The sequence below is a fragment of the Mya arenaria genome, chromosome 16 (assembly GCF_026914265.1).
Source record: "Mya arenaria isolate MELC-2E11 chromosome 16, ASM2691426v1".
Taxonomy (NCBI): domain Eukaryota; kingdom Metazoa; phylum Mollusca; class Bivalvia; order Myida; family Myidae; genus Mya; species Mya arenaria.
In genome coordinates, this window is record NC_069137.1 from 16,810,737 (window position 1) to 16,831,964 (window position 21,228).

The 21,228-nt window shown below is 34.6% G+C and overlaps 1 protein-coding gene across 3 annotated transcripts in view; it reads left to right on the top strand.

Annotated features, from left to right (window-relative positions):
* The window catches only part of LOC128221089 (dual specificity protein phosphatase 12-like), a 39,777-nt gene extending 19,389 nt beyond the window's left edge, over positions 1 to 20,388 (top strand). For all 3 annotated transcript variants that reach the window (XM_052929538.1, XM_052929537.1, XM_052929536.1), the window contains exons 2-9: positions 2,189 to 2,337; positions 3,295 to 3,440; positions 6,057 to 6,170; positions 7,904 to 8,025; positions 9,040 to 9,121; positions 10,991 to 11,195; positions 19,288 to 19,388; positions 19,730 to 20,388. In XM_052929538.1, the coding sequence (XP_052785498.1) occupies positions 2,194 to 2,337; positions 3,295 to 3,440; positions 6,057 to 6,170; positions 7,904 to 8,025; positions 9,040 to 9,121; positions 10,991 to 11,195; positions 19,288 to 19,388; positions 19,730 to 19,895 (1,080 nt within the window). In that variant the 5' untranslated portion in view covers positions 2,189 to 2,193 and the 3' untranslated portion in view covers positions 19,896 to 20,388. The remainder of the gene's footprint in view (positions 1 to 2,188; positions 2,338 to 3,294; positions 3,441 to 6,056; positions 6,171 to 7,903; positions 8,026 to 9,039; positions 9,122 to 10,990; positions 11,196 to 19,287; positions 19,389 to 19,729) is intronic.
* Positions 20,389 to 21,228: the final 840 nt, after the last annotated feature.

Here is a 21,228-nt window from a genome sequence, read left to right on the forward strand (position 1 = left end):
ATGCATAAGGCAAAAACAAAATATGTATGTTACCAGGCTATTGTTTTTGTGTTTTATTCTGTACAGCTGTTTAGTGACAAAACTGTTTCTGGTTTAAAGCTGCACTCTCACAGATATACCGTATTATATCATGCATAGGACGCACTTTTTTACCCCCAATTCTCGTCTTAAAAATTGCCTGCGTCCTTTCTATGCTATTAGAATTTCATCTGTTTTTTTTCCAAGTCCATTTCAGGTTGAAAATATCGGACCGGGGAAGAACGCGGTAATAGTAAGTATCTGTACTGCGTCACCGAAGAGAACAACTGACATAGGTAAAATCACGCAAGTTAACACACGCAGAAATATATTGAATGTTTACTTTAAAATGATTTATTGAGAAATAAATTGAAAAAAACACGAGTGTTTACTTTTTTATAAAAGGGACGCTACTCACAAAAACTCGATGTGAGTCAGCACTTTAACTGGATTGAGTTATAACGGCAACGGAAATCGGGAAAGGAGGTAAATAGCAATTAATCGTTGTTTATGATTTTATTGTTTCGATATTTTACAAAACATTTTGTTGTATGTTACTGTTTTAAAAAATTGATAAATGAATGTGCATAACGCAAAGTAGCATTATTATCACTATCAAATCTTTTCAAATGTGCGGAGGTGTGAAAAACACCCGCTGTCTGTCATTAGAAAAACATCAATAGAACAAACTATTGTGATGGTAAAACCTTATGGTTGTTTGTTCACACTTTACCCGATGTGCCTTCCGCTGGCAAGGCTAATTACTGACACTTAATTATGCCGACATGCTTTAATCCGCACAGCGACAAGCCTTATCAAAACAATCATCAGTTTTGACAATACACAGTTTTGTTGCGATTGCAACGGTTGCAACGGTTGACTGTCATTCAGAAAGCATGTCGAGACTATTGCAACGGTTGCAACGGTTGACTGTCAGTCTGGACTATTACGGCATTTGTATAAGTCTTATAATATGCGTAAATGTTCTCAAAATGTCAAGACATATATCATTGTTGTGTACACTAAATTACCAAAATAAGACAATAATTATCGAAATACACATGACAGTTACCAAAATATGCCTTATATACAATTTTTTGTTTGTTTTTTACTTCAATATATATGTTATATATACTTGACCAACCTCAATTTTTCGGCTCCGATTTTGACATTTTTCCGCTGCGTCCTATCTTATATATCAAGGGTTTTTACCCGTTTTCTCAACTATTTTTTTGCCTGCGTCCTATCTATGCTAGCGTCCTATACATGATATAATACGGTACCATTTTTACAACATTTTTATTTTTTGAGTTGGAAAGGTCAAATTTTTGTGTAGATATCTGTTTACCAATGAAATAAGATTGCTGACAAAAAATCAGATCGTAGATTTTCATATTTCAGTTCGAAAATTGATGTTTTAAACCTTTTATGGCTTAAACCGTTACTAGCGATTTAAGAAAAATGCATAAAACATCAATTTTTGGACTTAAATATAAAATCTTCGATCTTATTTTTTGTCTTTTTTTATTTCAGCAGTCTTACATAACTGGTTTCCATGGGTTTTCGCAAAAATTGGCTCATTCCAAGACAAAAAATAAGAAAGTTGTCGAAACGTTCAATCTGTGAGGGTGCAGCTTTAAATGGCATTGCAGTTCAATCAAGAAATATGAATTGTGATTACTTATTTTGTGTGCCTTAGAGGAGGTAGAGGTTTATTCAAATAATTTATTTCCATATAAAAAATATCAGAATTGTCACAGTAAGATTTAAAGTTTCAATTGCATTGAATGACAAGGTTTTGCTACATTTTAAAACAATAATCATTCATCGTTCACTTTATTGAATGAACAAGTGCATGGCTGTGCCCTTTTTTGCAGGCATTTAGTTATAGCTCAGGATCAGTTATTAGGACCATTGATTCATTCACAATTATAAATGCATAATTTACCAGCACTTTTGGTGACATTAATTTCAAGGTTAAATACACTAATTTCACTGCCCAAAATTTATTTCCAATATAGCTAAATAAAACTTTACTCAAAAAATCTTAATTTATCCCATAATTGACAGAAAGGTGTGAAATTTCTTCCCAAATTGGTAAATTTTGCAAATTCTCCCAAGAATGAACTGAAAAGTCTCTGTAAATTTATATATTATCTTATGCTTTCAGACAAAATGGCCACACATGAGAATATGACATTGATAAAGGACCAACTGTTTCTTGGTAACTTCACGGCTGGCACAGATATAGACTCTCTCAAGGAAGGGGGTATCACACACATAATCACAGTGGATATGATACAGCATTACTACCCTGAGGTAAGTATCTTTATGTGTTGGGGATTTGAATTGATGAACAGTGACTGTATTAAAGTGGCATTCTCACAGATGGACCCTTTTTAATTTTTTATCTTGGAATGAGCCAATTTTTGCATAAATGTCTGAAACTAGTGATATATATATACATGTGGAAGACTGCTGACAAAAGGTCAGATCACAGTTTTTCATATAAATTTACGTTAAAAGTGTTACTTACACTCTTAGCCCTAAAACTTCCAATTTTTGAACGTTAATATGAAAACTACGATCTTTTCTCAGCAGTTTTAAATCACTGGTTTCAAAATATTAACGCAAAAATTGACTTATTCCAAGACAAATAATATAAAAAGAAAGTTATCAAAACGGGAAATCTGTCAGAGTGCAGCTTTAATGTGACGTGATATTCTTATTTGGGGCGGAAATATGTCACCAACTCTTCAAAAACTACTGGTAAGGCCAAAAAAAATAATGTTTGTTTAGGGTAACCTTCCCAAAATTTCTAGGTAGAGTAGGTAGGGATTTTTTTTTATTTTATATTTTTTTTTTTCAAAATCTGTCGTACATTCATACTGCACGACCAATCAAAACATGTATAACAAAAAAATACCGATCTTAATCGTCTCAACGCTTTACAATATCTTGGCAAGCGTCCAATTCGCATTTATCTGCCATTCATAACTCTCTATTCGCTAACGAATATTTTTTTTCTCAGAAACGGTAAAAAATAGTTAGGCGCATTTTTATAGGTAGGGTCAGGTTACCCGAAACGGACATTTTTTTTTTAGGCCTAAGCATTAGTTTTTATGCCAAAAATGTGCTGGGTTTCTGATGCCATATTAAATTTAGTTTTATTCCCGTGTCATAAATAGATGTACAACATATTAAAACACTGTGAATATAGGCCATCTTTAGTTAAAAACACCACAAATATATAACTGTATGAATTCTAATTTCCAGAGTGGGGAAGCACACATCGACCCACACCACATGTATATCAACTGTATGGATCTTCCTTCCATCGATCTGCTGTCCAAGTTCCAGGAATGTTTCGACTTCATTGACGAGGCTCTGACATCGCCAGAAAATAAAGTTCTCATACACTGGTACTTGTGACTTTCATATTTTGTTGACCTATGTCTAATTCTATAAGCTGTATGTTTGCATGTATTTCACTATTTGCACATCTTTAAATTCCCTAAAGACCAATCCGTCTAAGAATGACTATAGTGGGGCCAAAAAAATAAATTGTTTGTTTAGGGTAACCTTCCAAAATTTCTTAAGTAGGGTAGGTAGGATTTTTTTTTTTTTGATTAATTTTTCAAAATCTGTCGTAAGTTCAGAGTGTTTTCTTGCACATGGCAGTCTTTCCTACATTACTGTCATTGCCTGACTTTGTTTTATCATATAAACAATAATTCTGATTAAAATCTGCATTTATCCGCCCTTCGTAACTCTCTATTCGCTAACGAATATTTTTTTTGCTCAGAAACGGAAAAAAATAGTTAGGGTCGGCACATTTTTATAGGTAGGTTTTTTTTTTTAGGCCTGGTCAATAAGCTCACAAGCCCTGCCCCCGTATTCATAAAGTTTCTTAAGTCACTTCCTAACTTAAGATGATTTCTTCAAATTTTCATTGTCAAATTAAAAGAAATGTATGAGTGTTTTTAACATTCAATTACGGTATGTTTTTTTTCCATAAGGTCAATGAAAATAATGTATTTCGGAAATTTTTAATTTTTTATTTCATATGACTTAAAGCTGCACTCTCAGAGATTGAATGTTTTGACATCTTTTTAATTTTTTGTCTTGGAACAAGCCAATTTTTGCGAAAATTCATAGAAACCAGTTATGTAAGACTGCTGACAAAAAATTAGATCACAGATTTTATATTTAAGTTCAAAAATTGATGTTTATGCAGTTTTCTTAAACCATTAAAAACGCTTTAACCCATAAAACATTAATTTTCGTACAGAAATATGAAAATCTGCGATCTGATCTTTTTTTATTGGTTTGCAGATATTTACGCAAATATTTACTCTCTCCAAGACAAAAAATTAAAAAGTTGTCAAAATGGTAAATCTGTGAGAGTGCAGCTGTAAGAGATACTAAAATAAGAAAAGTGACTTAAGTTAGAAAATGACTTTTTTGTGAAGTTTTATGAATACTAGGGATTGAAAATCGGACCAAAGTCATAATCGATCATAAAAAATAATCGGAGGAGCCATTTCGATGAATCATCGATTATATAATCGAAACGGAAAAAGTGAATATATTACAAATAAATCCAAAACTATATTGGTTTGTACATACATGTCTTTAAATGAATAAACATATTACAATCAGTTATGTTTTATATGCTGTTTTGTTATACATTCCAGGTTACAATTGATAATTTAGTAAAATGTTTTTAGGAGATTACTTAATTCTAAAATAATTGAGAATAAATTGCCGTATAACCCCGTATAAGTCCGTACCGTTTCCCGTTTTAAAGAAAATCAGAACATACACAACATGGTTACTTCCCTTTGCCGTACATTGGAATCGTACATCGATTATGGAATAATGAAATCGATTATCGCCGACCTCGGACACAAATAATCGACTTTCGACAATACTTGATCATCGTTTTATCCCTATTGAATACCACCCCTGGTCTGTAAATATCTTGAAATGGGTTGTTTAAACTTTGAAGTTTAAATGACTGGGTTAGTTGAATATTTTTATGCCAAATATTTATGTAAGAATTTAGGATTGCTCATCCAAAAGTCTAGTTTAATTGGCAGCGGTCAAACTGGGAGGCCCTCAAGGCTTTGTTTGCCGAGGGTGTAATGGTGAAATTGGAGGAATCAGCCTGTATTGATAAAAGGCTTTTAAAAGTGAAATATTTCATCTAAGTAGTGAAAATATCAATTTTCTTCTAAATTGAATTATAAGAAACCAAACAATGTTTTAACACCAAAACTATTAAAACGACAAGAAAAAGGTCAAACTAATTAATGCATGAGAATAAATCGAGATAAATAAAAGAAGAGAGTATTTTAAATATAAAATTTGTTTAAAACTTTCTCACTTAGTTTAAATTTTGCACCAAAAACCGTTAAATGAATACGAACCCAGCCCTGGTTCTTACAATTGTCTGCTGATGTTTAGTTTATCAATTAGGATCTGGATCACACTGTGTACTGTGAGATCATTTCTCGAGGGCATAAAATTTTGTGGTTTTTCGAAAAAAGACAATTTTGTTGTTCATTAAATTTGAGGATTTTTATTATATTTGATTAAAAAAATGTGATCGTAAAATGTCTGCAAATTCACCACACGCCTTTCTCGTGCTATCTGTAATTATCATCTACTCACAATGCTATAGTGGGCCAGTATATGCATGTCAATATTCGCAGATATCCATATATCAATTATCACTTGATTTGTAAATTAATGGTCATAAATAATGATGCATCCACATCATGGATATGAAATAGCCAAGCTATCGAATGTCAATTAAACATTTTTACAAACAGAGAACATGTTACCTTTTACATAATCCGTATAATTTGAGAATTAAAGGTCCAATTTTAATTGAAATCATGAACTTTTGAATTACCCAACCCACAGAAACCATTAAAACTAATGTCCCATGAATATTAATGATTTCACTTCAATAATAGCTATTCCCTCTTGTTAATAAATGATCCATGGCTTTTAATGTTGTTTCTTTTAAGTTTTGCCGGTATGTCACGCAGCGCCACCATAATGATTGCCTATCTTATGTACAAGGATGGAATGGGGCTGGATGAAGCCTATGCCACTGTGAAACAGCTCAAACCAAATATAAAGTAAGGATGATTTTCATTGGTTGTGTTACAGTAAAGCCTGATTTGATTGGTTGATTGCTGAATTTATGTACAAGGATGAAATGGGGCTTGACAAAGCCTAGGCCACTGTAAAACAGCTGAAACTAAATATTGTAAAGGATGATTTTTATTGGTTGACTTTTAGTAAGGCCTGTTTTGATTGGTTGATTTTTACTATGTGTCAATTTATTTGAATGATTGCCTACCTTAAAGGGACTTGCTCATGTTTTTGTGCCATTTGTTTCTCCTGGTAATGCATCTGAAAACTCTGATATTATCTTTATTTTACTCTTTGATACTGAACCCAGGTGCAAACCCACAAAGGAACAGTTAGAAAACTGACAACAAAACTTAAGGCTCACAATGAACTGTACACAATGAACTTACCGTAACCTTTAAGCCTTTTGTTGAATTACATTACTTACACTGAAATCAACACGTAAACTCATGGCATTCAAAGACAATATTTGAGCTCTCAACATTTTTAAGGGGTTTCAGCTGCCAGTAGTTTATTTTAACACTTCTAATGGTTTGCCACACTTTATATATGTATACAAAAAATATGAGCGAGTTCCTTTAAATTCAAAAATAGAATGTGGCTGGAATTATTTCCAAATTTAGTCAGTGTATAATGTCTTAGGTAAATTTGATAACCAGTCATATGGCTCGTTTACTAGATGAATTATCACTCTTGAACTAAAGTAATTACCTACAAATCAATAACCTTTTATTAAAAGCCTCTGTCCATCATCACTTAAGTTGGTCAGAATGTGAATGGGCATTTTGGTCAGGTACGGTAACCAGCCATGTTGCCTCAGTCATTCCAGAGTTTAGACACTTGATATAGCAAAAATTGTATTAAGAGTAATAGAGTTCAATCTCTTAATTTGGCTTAATGTACATACCACCTTAGAGTTGGTGTCCTGAATGTACATACCACCTTAGAGTTGGTGTCCTGAATGTACATACCACCTTAGAGTTGGTGTCCTGAATGTACATACCACCTTAGAGTTGGTGTCCTGAATGTACATACCACCTTAGAGTTGGTGTCCTGAATGTACATACCACCTTAGAGTTGGTGTCCTGAATGTACATACCACCTTAGAGTTGGTGTCCTGAATGTACATACCACCTTAGAGTTGGTGTCCTGAAAATAAGACAGACATACTTTAACTTTACAGCAATTGGCACTTTTTTATCACTGCAATCTTGAGTCCATATTGTTATGCTTCTTTCAGACCTAACCCAGGATTTATGGATCTTGAGATCATACCATTATGCTTCTTTCAGACCTAATCCAGGATTTATGGAGCAGCTGTAACTTGAGTCCATATCGTTATGCTTCTTTCAGACCTAATCCAGGATTTATGGAGCAGCTGGATCTTGAGTTCATATCTTTATGCTTCTTTCAGACCTAACCCAGGATTTATGGAGCAGCTGTAACTTGAGTTCATATCTTTATGCTTCTTTCAGACCTAACCCAGGATTTATTGAGCAGCTGGAACTTGAGTTCATATCGTTATGCTTCTTTCAACCTAACCCAGGATTTATTGAGCAGCTGGAACTTGAGTCCATATCTTTATGCTTCTTTCAACCTAACCCAGGATTTATTGAGCAGCTGTAACTTGAGTTCATATCGTTATACTTCTTTCAGATGTAACACAGGATTTATTGAGCAGCTGTAACTTGAGTCCATATCTTAATGCTTCTTTCAGACCAAACCCAGGATTTATTGAGCAGCTGGAACTATTTGAGAACATGGGATGTAAAATAGATGAAGACAACTTGCTGTATCGGAGATACAGACTTCAAGTCATGTCTGAGAGAGTACAGGCAGGTGGGTGCACAGTGTACAGTAAAAATATTTGAAAATAAATAAATGTATAATATTACATATATTTTATTTGACAAACATCTCTTGTTATCTAATCAGTTTAATGATAACCTACCATCATGGCCTATGAATGTTTTTCAGCTCAAAACAGTGAATATGTTTTGTTTTTGACCAGCACTAGCCTCTGCCAAATAAACTTGCAAAACTGAAATTAAGAAAAAATAATAGAAAAATAAGAAAACTGTTTTCAGTTCAAAACAAATTATTAGCTGCTATTTCTTTTATCCTTTAAAATCAGGCTATTCTGTATCCTTTATTTTTCATAGACATTTTCGATATTGCTCTAAAATTACACAATTATCATCTTTATCACTGTAGAGTTTTTTAGCTACAGATCAAAAGAAGGGTACTGCACCCTGCTTTTTTATGGTTGCACCCCTAATGTTGACCAGCAGGTTCATCATTTTGCCTTATTTGGATTAAATAATTTAGATTATCCAATTTTTCCACTGTTTTGTTTAAAGGGACTAGACACCAGATGAAACAACTGCAAGAAAAAAAAATCGTCAAAAACTTACATAAAATTGACATCGTTGTGTACAATGCAATAAATCTTAATTATGACACATGCATATTTCGCAGTTTTTGCGCATTTATCCCGCTTGAAATTTACAATAATACCAGTTTTAAAAAAAGCATTGGTATGTTTATATATACTCATAAACAGATTTGATTCAAACTTGGAAACCATTATGCGCTATTGTTAGGAAATACAGTATTTGCCAACTTTTGGACCATCTGGTGTTTAGTCTCTTTGAAACATTTAAACATGGTCATAAATACACATACTATTAAAATTATCTGGCAGTGGAACCTAAAACCTCTTCATTTTAACACATTTTTCACATTTGTTGTCAGATTTATAATATATCAGTTCTTCACAGCAAGATACTACTTGTAGGAGCTTTTCCCCATTTTGAACCTTTCTAAAACCCTACACTGTGATGGTCATTTCAGGTGATGTTCTGGCAGATGCAGACCTGGGATCCACAGATGTTAAGATCAACACTGATAGTTTCTACAAATGTATGAAATGCAGGTATGTTATTTATCTGTTTCATATCAAATACATTGGACCAATTGGCTTGCTCAGAACTTCGTTAAAGTTAGCAATGTTGTTAAAACTTTTTAGCTCACCTGAGCACATACTCATAACCAGTGTGTGTATACCACGTGATAAATTACGTCATATATATGCTTCATCAGAAGGCAACAACATTTTGCTTAAAATGAAGAGTTAAGTCAAAGATAACTTTCCTTTTACTACACCATTTTTAACAAAACAAAGGGAAGTCTATGCCGCTTAAAGAGCCCCCACCTTTGTCTAATTACCGGAGTTTGATAAGGTGATTAGTTTCATCAAACACTTTGACAAACCTGTTTCCAAAATAATGTATTAATAGTGCTCCGTCAGACGGCCGTATTGTGAAAAGGTTTGTCGAAGTGTTTTAAGAAACTTCACTCTCAATCAAACTCTGGTAAAATACCGAAGGCGGGGCTCTGTAATCGGCATAGACTGCGCTTTGTTTTATTTAAAATGGTAAATAAATAGGAAAGTTATATTTGTTTAAAGTCTTCATTCGAAGCAAAATATTGCCTTCCGACGTAGAATCTATGACGCAATTTATCACATGGTATACACACACCGATAACTCTGAGTGAGCTTTTCCCATCGCCCATACTGTTTTGTCTGGCGTCTGTTAACAATTGCTTCAAACCTCATCTCTTCATAAACTGCCCAGCCAATTGAGATGAAACTTAACTGTTTCTTGGATGGTGCACTTTCAAAGTTATTCAAAGAAACTAATTCCATGCAGAACTCTGGTTACCATGGCAATCAAAAGGTAAAATCTTCTTTGATTCATTTTTTTTCCAATTTGTCTAGTATAGGGTCTTATATTGGGTCTTTTCCTCAAAATGATAAGAAAAGGCTCTGGTAGTTTTGAAAAAAATATCAAGCTTAGATACTTGGAGTGTAGCATTGACTAATATTCCTTTCCAAGATTTTTCAATTAATGCCCTTGGGCACAAATAGGCCTCACTCAGAGGGTCACCTTTGTTACATAGAGATATGAAGGAAAACATTAATAACTCTTGTCTTAAACCGAAAGGCCTTGAGGTAAGATATTTGGTGTGCTTAGTGGTTACTAAGGATTAAAACTTTAACTCAGGTGAGCGATTTATGGCCATCATGGCCCTCTTGTTATTCTTAACTGCTCTGGAAGTTTCATAGACACTCCAGTGATCTCCATCATTGCTTAAAATATTTTAGACAACTCTTTTAGCTATGCTTGTTTTATTTCAATTTATGAGAATATGGTCAAATAGATCAAGTTAACAACGATGCCGTTAACAATGTTGTTAACAATATTGTTTACTTTAACAAAATTCTGAACAAAAGGCCCATTGTCTGCCCACTGGATAGTCCAGGTTAATGGTGGTATATTTGTTACAATACTCACTTCTATCAGTAATGAATTAGACCGACATTTACATACTCTATATGCTGATGAATATTTTGTTCTTGAATGTAAATTATATACTGATACAAGAAAAGCTTACATAGATAAATATTGTTATGCATGACCTAGTATGATTAAATTTATAGAATAATTCACCTCTCAAAATACTCATGTAAATAGAAAATTATCTATGTTTGTTTTCAAAGCTTTCGAGTTGATAAATACCTACTAGAGTTATTCCTCTCGCTGTGTTAATGTTGTTCTATGAAACTGTGATTGTTAAACCAATTTGTAACTATGATTGGAAGATTGAGTGACCATTGACTATGTTATAAACATTAACGTATTTATTGATTGTGTACGCATGGGCGTATTGCCTATTGTATTCTGGAATAAACTCTATCTATCAAAACTCTATTATGCAATCATTTTCCGCTTCATTTTAGACAAATTCTATTCAAAACGAGCAGCATCGTTCAACACAGTAAGGGAGAAGGTGAAGCTGCATTTGATTGGAGAAGTAAAATGCCAGCCAATCTGAGGCCAGCAGACTGTGTCAATCAAAGTTCAGGTTCAGAAGTGTGTGAAAAGTCTCTTTTTATTGAACCAGTCAGATGGATGGCCGAGTCCATTAAACAAATGGAAGGGAAGGTTAGTGAAAACAATGATAACAACTTAGTTTTATAACCAATACTTTTTCATGTTTTATAGATAATGATGAATGTCAATTTATATATGCCCATCATAAATCCACACCCATAGCAAATCTCATTAAAATACGGTAGTCTGTATTCCACTCCAGTTCAATACTGCCGTATTCCAATTTGCTGACAGCACATCATAAACATGTTAAATAATCTATCAAATGTCTTTTTCGACTGTTAACTTTGTAATACGAGCTTCCTGGAAAATTCACACAACAATTAGCAGATAAACTGATGATTTTTAGCTCGACTATTCGAAGAATTAGGAGAGCTATACTACTCACCCAAGCGTCTGCGTCGGCGTCACCCCTTTGGTTAAGGTTTTGCGTGCAAGCACACATAGGTTAATATCTCAGCAACTGCTTAAGGTATTGCATTGAGACTTTATACAATGGTACTCAACCATCCAACCTACTTAATTAACCAAGTTAGATAACTCTACTTTGCATTTAATGCCAATAATTGGCCTTTATTATTTGACTTAGAAATTCTGGTTAAGGTTTTGCGTGCAAGCACACATAGGTTAATATCTCAGCAACTACTTGAGGTATTGCATTTAGACTTGATACAATGGTACTCAACCATCCAACCTACTCAATTACCCAAGTAAGGTAACTCTAGTTCGCATTTAATGCAAATAATAGGCCTTTATTATTTGACTTAGAAAGTCTGGTTAAGGTTTTGTGGGCAAGCACACATAGGTTAATATCTCAGCAACTGCTTGAGGTATTGCATTGAGACTTGATACAATGGTACTCACCCATCCAACCTACTTAATTTACCAAGTTAGATAACTCTAGTTCGCATTTAATGCAAATAATTGCCCTTTATTATTCGACTCAGAAATTCTGGTTAAGGTTTTGCATGTAAGCACTCATAGGTTAATATCTCAGCAACTACTGGATAAATTGCATTGAGACTTTATAAAATGGTACTCAACCATCCAATCTAGTATAATAACCAAGTAAGATAACTCTAGTTTGCATTAAATTCAAATAATGGCCCCTTTTTAATTCAACATAAAAATTCTGGTTAAGGTTTTGCATGTAACCATTTTAAAGTCCATGCTTCAGCAAATACATCATGTATTGCATTGAAACTTAAAACACAGGCTCCCAACCATTGAACCTTCTTATTTAATCAAGTAAGATAACTCTATCTTTCATATTATATAATTTTTGCCCCTTTATTATGCGACTTAGAAATTCTGGTTAAGGTCTTGCATGTTAGCACACATAGGATAATATCTCAGCAACTACTTGATGTATTACATTGAGACTTTATACAATGGTATTCAACCACCCAACCTAATTGAATAATCAAGTTAGATAACTGTGTTTTGCAAATAATGGCCCTTTATTATTACACTTAAAAATTTTGGTTAAAAATTTGCATGTAAGCACATTTATGTTAATATCTCCGCACATCATGTATTACATTTAAATCTAATCTAACAGTGATCCATGCATGATTCGCCAAAGCTTTTCAATCCTTACATGGAAAAGCGGCGGAATAGTCGAGCGCGCTGTCTCTGTGACAGCTCGTGTTTTTAGCTCACCTGTCGCTTTGTGACAAGGTGAGCTTTTGTGATCACCTTTTGTCCGGCATCCGTCGTGCGTTGTCCGTCAACAATTTACTTAAAAGACATCTCCTCCTTAACCGCTGGACCAATATTAATAAAACTTCATAGGGATGTTCCTTGGGTGGTCTTCTATCAAAGTTGTTCAAAGAATTCAATTCCATGCAGAACTCTGGTTGCCATGGCAACCAAAAGGAAAAACTTTAAAAATCTTCTTCTCCCAAACCACAAGGCTTAGGCCGTTGATATATGGTAGGTAGGATCACCAAATGGTCCTCTACCAAGATTGTTCAAATTATGGCCCTTGGGGTCAAAATTGGCCCTGCCCCGGGGGGTCATGGGTTTTCTCTATATGTTTATAGTGAAAACTTCAAAAATCATCTCCTCTGAACTTACGTGGCTTAGAGCTTAGATATTTGGCATGATTCATCGTCTAGTGGACCTCTACAAAGTTTGTTCAAATTATGGCCCTGGGGTCAAAATTGGCCCCGCCCCGGGGGTCATGGATATTCTCTATATGTTTATAGTTAAAACTTCAAAAATCTTCTCCTCTGAACTTACTTGGACTAGAGCTTAGATATTTGGCATGATTTATCGTCATTGGACCTCTACAAAGATTGTTCAAATTATGGCCTTGGGGTCAAAATTGGCCCCGCCCCGGGGGGTCATGGGTTTTCTCTATATGTTTATAGTGAAAACTTCAAAAAATTTCTCCTTTGAACTTACTTGGACTAGAGCTTAGATATTTGGCATGATTCATCGTCTAGTGGACCTCTACAAAGTTTGTTCAAATTATGGCCTTGGGGTCAAAATTGGCCCCGCCCCGGGGTGTTAGGGTATTCTCTATATGTTTATAGTTAAAACTTCAAAAATCTTCTCCTCTGAACTTACTTGGACTAGAGCTTAGATATTTGGCATGATTCATTGTCTAGTGGACCTCTACAAAGTTTGTTCAAATTATGGCCTTGGGGTCAAAATTGGCCCCGCCCCCTTGGGGGGTCATGGGTTTTCTCTATATGTTTATAGTGAAAACTTCAAAAATCATCTCCTCTGAACTTACGTGGCTTAGAGCTTAGATATTTGGCATGATTCATCGTCTAGTGGACCTCTACAAAGTTTGTTCAAATTATGGCCCTGGGGTCAAAATTGGCCCCGCCCCGGGGGTCATGGATATTCTCTATATGTTTATAGTTAAAACTTCAAAAATCTTCTCCTCTGAACTTACTTGGACTAGAGCTTAGATATTTGGCATGATTTATCGTCTAGTGGACCTCTACAAAGATTGTTCAAATTATGGCCTTGGGGTCAAAATTGGCCCCGCCCCGGGGGGCCATGGGTTTTCTCTATATGTTTATAGTGAAAACTTCAAAAATCTTCTCCTTTGAACTTACTTGGACTAGAGCTTAGATATTTGGCATGATTCATCGTCTAGTGGACCTCTACAAAGTTTGTTCAAATTATGGCCTTGGGGTCAAAATTGGCCCCGCCCCGGGGTGTTAGGGTATTCTCTATATGTTTATAGTTAAAACTTCAAAAATCTTCTCCTCTGAACTTACTTGGACTAGAGCTTAGATATTTGGCATGATTCATTGTCTAGTGGACCTCTACAAAGATTGTTCAAATTATGGCCTTGGGGTCAAAATTGGCCCCGCCCCCTTGGGGGGTTATGGGTTTTCTCTATATGTTTATAGTGAAAACTTCAAAAAGAATCTCCTCTGAACTTACGTGGCTTAGAGCTTAGATATTTGGCATGATTCATCGTCTAGTGGACCTCTACAAAGTTTGTTCAAATTATGGCCCTGGGGTCAAAATTGGCCACACCCCGGGGCTGATGGGTTTTCTCTATATGTGTTATAGTGAAAACTTAAAAAATCTTCTCCAAACTCACAAAGACAAGTAACGTCTTAATTTAAACTGGATAACATATTTAGTACACATACCAATTTTCAGTATGGGCCACATACAACAATTAATAACAAATATACATATATAGATACACACGTAAAATCAAGTAGTGACAAGAGCTTAGATATTTGGCATGATATATCATCTAGTTGACTTGTACCAATATTGTTCAATCTTTGGCCCTGGGGTCAAAAAATGGCCCCACCCGGGCGGTCATGGGTTTCCTTATATATGTATATGATGAAAACTTAAAAAATCTTCTTCTCCGAAACCAAAAGGCGAAGGCCTTAGATATTTGGTATGAAGCATCGTTTATCGGACCACTATTAAGATTGTTCAAACTTTAGCCCTGGGGTCAGAATTGGCCACGCCCCGTGTTCATAGGCTTAGGTTTTCAATATTTGTATATAATGGAAGCATTAAAAAAAATTATCTCCGAATTCACAAGGACTAGAGCTATTTGGCATAATACATCATTAAGTGGACCTCTACCTTTATTGTCCAAACTTTGGCATTGGGGTAAAAAATGACCCCGCCCCATCAAACCAATGTGCAATATATGACAGGTGAGCGATTCAGGGCCATTTGGCCCTCTTGCTTACTCTACCCATTAGCCTCGAATTTGTTGATTGCCTAGCGTGGTCCTTTCTCTTTATCTTTTCGAGTCGCCTGAAAGCGGAATCAGACTGGTGTCTGACAATGAGGGATGATTGAATATCCATGTATCATGAAATAAACTATAAAACTAAGAGACATATTTAAATCCAATGATCATCCGCAATTGATTTGCTAACATGTTCGACCTTCCAAATTTTAATTCGCTAAATGGTTCCAGTGACATGACGTATTTGTGCTCTGTGTTATTTAACTGCTTTCGTGCATTAACTGTTATTAATTGGAACAAAGATGCATCAATTAATGTCCATTTATAAAAAAAAGTTCATTAAATGTTCTCACTAAAAATAATATACTGTTAGAGAACTATTTATCCACGAGTCGGATTTGTTGATTTCAATGTAAGATCATATCTAATTTCACTTTTTATAATAGAAAAAATAAATTTTCACACGTGAATATATGTTTTTTTGTGATACTCCTGAAATAAAATATGATCTTACACTGAAGTCAACAAGTACCGGCAATATATTTAATTGTTTTTTTTATATTGTTATATTTATCATTGAGGTAAAATATATTGTGATATTACACTTAAATATTATAATAATATCCCTTTGAAGGGTATTGAACCTTTTTTTCAGAAAAATGCGCTAATTTATTGGGAATGTTACGTTAATTTAAGAAATAGCATCGTTGAAATTTTGCCTAAACCTTGCATTTGATGACGTTTTATGTTGACATGGATATTGGTTTATTATGCCCCCGAAGGTGGACATATTAAAATCGCACCGTCCGTCCGTCCGTCCGTCCGTCCAGCTCTGTAACTTTCCCTTGTATGGACAGATTTTAAAATAACTTGCCACATGTGTTCCACATACCAAGGCGACGTGTGGCGTGCAAGGCTCGTGTCCCTACCTCAAAGGTCAAGGTCACACTTAGTGTTTATTCACAATGGAGTGCTGCATATAAGGACATAGAGTATAGGTTGTCGTGTCCGGGCTGTAACTTTCTCTTGTATGGACAGATTTTAAAATAACTTGCCACATGTGTTCCACATACCAAGGCGACGTGTGGCGTGCAAGGCTCGTGTCCCTACCTTAAAGGTCAAGGTCACACTTAGTGTTTATTCACAATGGAGTGCTGCATATAAGGACATAGAGTATAGGTTGTCGTGTCCGGGCTGTAACTTTCTCTTGTATGGACAGATTTTAAAATAACTTGCCACATGTGTACCACATACCAAGACGACATGTCGCGTGCAAGACCCGTGTCCCTACCTCAAAGGTCAAGGTCACACTTAGTGTTTATTCACAATGGAGTGCTGCATATAAGGACATAGAGTATAGGTTGTCGTGTCCGGTCTGTAACTTTCCCTTGTATGGACAGATTTTAAAATAACTTGCCACATGTGTTCCACATATGAAGACGACGTGTCGCGTGCAAGACCCGTGTCCCTACCTCAAAGGTCAAGGTCACACTTAGTGTTTATTCACAATGGAGTGCTGCATATAAGGACATAGAGTATAGGTTGTCGTGTCCGGGCTGTAACTTTCCCTTGTATGGACAGATTTTAAAATAACTTGCCACATGTGTTCCACATACCAAGACGACGTGTCGCGTGCAAGACCCGTGTCCCTACCTCAAAGGTCAAAGTCACACTTAGTGTTTATTCACAACAGAGTGCTGCATATAAGGACATAGAGTATAGGTTGTCGTGTCCGGGCTGTTACTTTCCCTTGTATGGACAGATTTTAAAATCACTTGCTACATGTGTTCCACGTACGAAGACGACGTGTCGTGTGCAAGACCCATGTCCCTACCTTTAAGGTGAAAGATACACTTAGTGTTTATTCACAAGGGAATTCTGAATATAAGGACATAACAGTGTAGGTTGTCAAGTAGTAATAAAACTCATCACTAATCAGTTTTGGCATATTTTTCAACATGAGACATTATTTCCTTGAATAAAAATCTTAAGTATCAGCACAAAGACATTATTCCCTTTTAAACTTATCATCAGTTTTGGAATTTTCAACCTAAGTCTGAGGCATTATTTCTTCATACATTTATCATTGGTTTTGGCACTTTTCAGCATAAGACTGATTCATTATTTCCTTTAAAACTAACCCTCTGTTTTGGCACTTTATCAGCCTAAGAGTGATACAGCATTTCATTCAAAACTTGTCGTCATTTGTGGCACTTTTTCAGCCTAAGACTAATACATCATTTCATTCAAAACTAACCATCAGTTTTGGCACTTTCCAGCCTTAAAGATTGATAATCATTTCATTTAAAACTAACCTTCAGTTTTGGCATTTTTTCAGCCTAAGACAAAACATCATTTCATTTAAAACTTACCATCAGTTTTGGCAGTTTTCAGCTTAAGACTGATACATCATTTCATTTAAAACTTACCATCAGTTTTGGCAGTTTTCAGCTTAAGACTGATACATCATTTCATTTAAAACTTACCATCAGTTTTGGCAGTTTTCAGCTTAAGACTGATACATCATTTCATTTAAAACTTACCAGTTATCAGTTTGGCCCTTTATCACCTTAACACTGAGACTTTATTTCCTTTAAAAATCAGTTTTGGCACTTTTGGCACTTTTTCAACCTAAGGCTGATACATTATTTTTTTGAACAGTTATGGTACTTTTTCAACCTAAAACTAATGCATTATTTCATTTAACACTTATAGTCAGTTTTGCATGTTTGAGCCTTAAGCTGGGACATTACTTCTTTTTACACTGATCAGTTTTGGAACTTTTTCAGCCTAAGACTTGATCAGCATTTCCTTTATCTCTGATCATCAGTTTTGACACTTTTCCACATAAGACCGGGACATTATTTCATTCAAAATGTATTATTAGTTGGACATTTTTAAGCCTAAGCCTTCCTATAACACTATTGATTAGTTTGTTACTTTTCAACCTTAAAATGATATTATTTTTTTCAAGACTTTATGATCATTTTGGCACTGTTTCAGCCTATGTCATTATTCCCTCTATCACTTATCCTCAGTTTTGGCACTTTTTCAATCTTACATGGAGGCATTATTTCTTTAAAAACTGATCAGTTTTGGCAACGTATTCAGCCTTACTCTGAGACAGTCTTACATTTGAAATTAACCATCAATTTTGGCTCTTTTTAACGTAAGATTGAGACATGAATTCCTTTAAAACTTATTATCAACAGTTTTTGCACTTGTTTATACTTATGTAAAAACTACAGAAATAGAAACTCAGTAGCTAAACATTTAAACATAAACCCGGTTTAATGGCACAGGGTAAACGCCAAAGACATAGAACACACAAAAAAAAATAATCACAAACAACAAACATGGAAGAACAGCACAAAACTCCACAAACAGCACTGTGCATAGATTGTTAGGCACAGCCTTGGAACGGTCAGTAAAATGAAAATTTACTGGGGGTTCAAACCAGTTTGTGTGTACAACCTCACTCTTTAGCCTTAAACATAGTCATTGATTCATTTAACACTTAATGTCAGTTTTGGCACTTTCAACCATATACCATAGGCCTAACTTCAAAATATGTTCACAAAAATGTTCATAAGGTGACCCTTTTATCATTCTTTTATCATTTTCTTTTTTTATTGTGTTTTTGTTTATAATTATTTTATTGCTTTACCATTATTGAAGACAATATCTTCAAACTTCTTGAACATCTTACACAGTAACAATGTTTTCTTTTGTGACAAGGTATATATACATCCAACTTAAATATTTTAACAGTTATTGTTTGTATACAGACAAGTGTTTTGGCGGGAAGCGTCCGGTAGTTGTCCAATCAATAACTTGAGAACCCTTTGTAATACCATGTGATAAAGTGTCATCCTGCCCTCTTGCTCCTTTTAAAGAGTCTTGTCTGATATCAATGTTATACCACCTTCTACCTTCTTGAATATTTTTCAGCTGAATTGTCCCAAGTGTAACCTAAAACTGGGATCCTTTATCTGGTATGGCGAAAAGTGTCCGTGTGGAACCTGGGTCGCCCCTGCATTTCATATTCAAAGGTAGTAATGATTGAGGTGGTTGATAAATGATCCATAATTTTGGAATTGATTTTCGCTATTAGTGTTGAAGTATTACCTTAATATAGAATTATTTTGTAGGACAGCAATTTTAAGAACTAGCCTTTTATTTGGATTGATAATAATTCAAGCATTCAAATTTGTTTTCAATTGCATTTATTGCTTTAACTATATTTTATATTTACAACTAGATTTGGAACATCTGTTAAAGATGTATGACTAATGTTTTGTTCCGATAACATAACTAATTATATTTTAGTATAGACAAATTATTTTAAATAATTGATAATCATTTTTAAAAGAGTTTAATCCCTTTTCAAAAGTTCAAAGGTTGATCTGGTGAAGCCACGCCTTCTAGCAACCATCAACCAACCAGCAATGAGAAACCAAGTGGCTACTAACCAATCAGAATCAGCCAATATGATATTGGACCAATCAGAGAAGAATAAAGTTCAAATGATAGAAACAACGGAAGGTATGGCTACTTAAAGCCAAAATATGTATTATTGTTACTGTTGGGTACATTTATAAAATGTTAATTTTTGTTACGTCTGTTTAAAGAGATAATATATTTATAAACCCAGGGCTTTTTCAACTTCCTTCGTCCCTCCAAAAATGTAAGAGTTTGTCTCAATATTTATTATATTTTTGCATAAAATCCCCCCCCCCCCACCCCCAAAAAAATAATGCAAAATAAATAAGAAGTAGAATAATAAATATATAATAATAATCAGGAAATCATTGGTTGTGCTGATGTTATGGTTGTATTTCTTTATAATAATATTTCATTATTAGGATTAAAGATGGAAGTGTCTACCCATACTGCTTTTAAGAAATCCAAATTTAAGGACTTAAGCATTAATATTTCCCAAGTTAAACAGACCCAGCTACTTAACCTGATTTACTCTCACAGATTTACCGTTTTGGCAACTTTTTTTAATGTTTGTCCTAGAACAAGCCAATTTAAGCGAAAATGCATGGAAACCAGTGATTTTAGACTGCTGACAAAAAATCAGATCGCAGATATTCATATATAAGTTTAAAAATTAATGTTTTGTGAAATTGTTAGAAACACTTTTAGCCATAAAATATTATTTTTTGAACGGAAAAATGAAAATCTTCGATCTGATCTTTTGTCAGCAGTCTTTTATCAGTGGTTTGCAGATTTTGACGCAAAGATTGACTCATTCCAAAACAAAAATTAAAAAGGTTGTCAAAACGGTAAATCTGTGAGAGTGCAGATTTAAACGTGCCCTGAAAACTGCATATTTATTTAGTCGATGTTTGATGATTTGGTCAGATACAAAGTGATGTATTTTAAATTGTAGCGACCATACACAATACCTTGTTTACTAAGTATCACTGTCTTTCCTCTTTCTTTTTTATGAATCAAACATGTTTTAGTTATTTTTCAGTCATGTGTCTATTGTGCTAAAGCTGCGCTCTCACAGATTTACAGTTTTGACTGTCCTTTTAATTTTTCCCCAGCATCAGCTGATTTTGGCATCAATGTCTTAAATTCAGTCATATAAGATAATTCACACTAGAACCGATCTCAATTGTTAAATTGCTCAATTGTTAACTGCCGATTTTTCTTTCTTAAAGCAATAGTAACGATTTCAGCCATAAAACATAACTTTTTGAACGTGAATGTGAAAAGTTGCTATTTGATATTTTGTCAGCAGTCTTATATCACTGGTTTCCAAACATTTGCACAACAATTGGCTGGTTCAAACTAAAAAATGTGTCAGAACGTACAACATGTGAGAGTGCAGCTTTAAAGTTTTACCTCATTTTGCAAATATTATTGATTCTTGTTGTG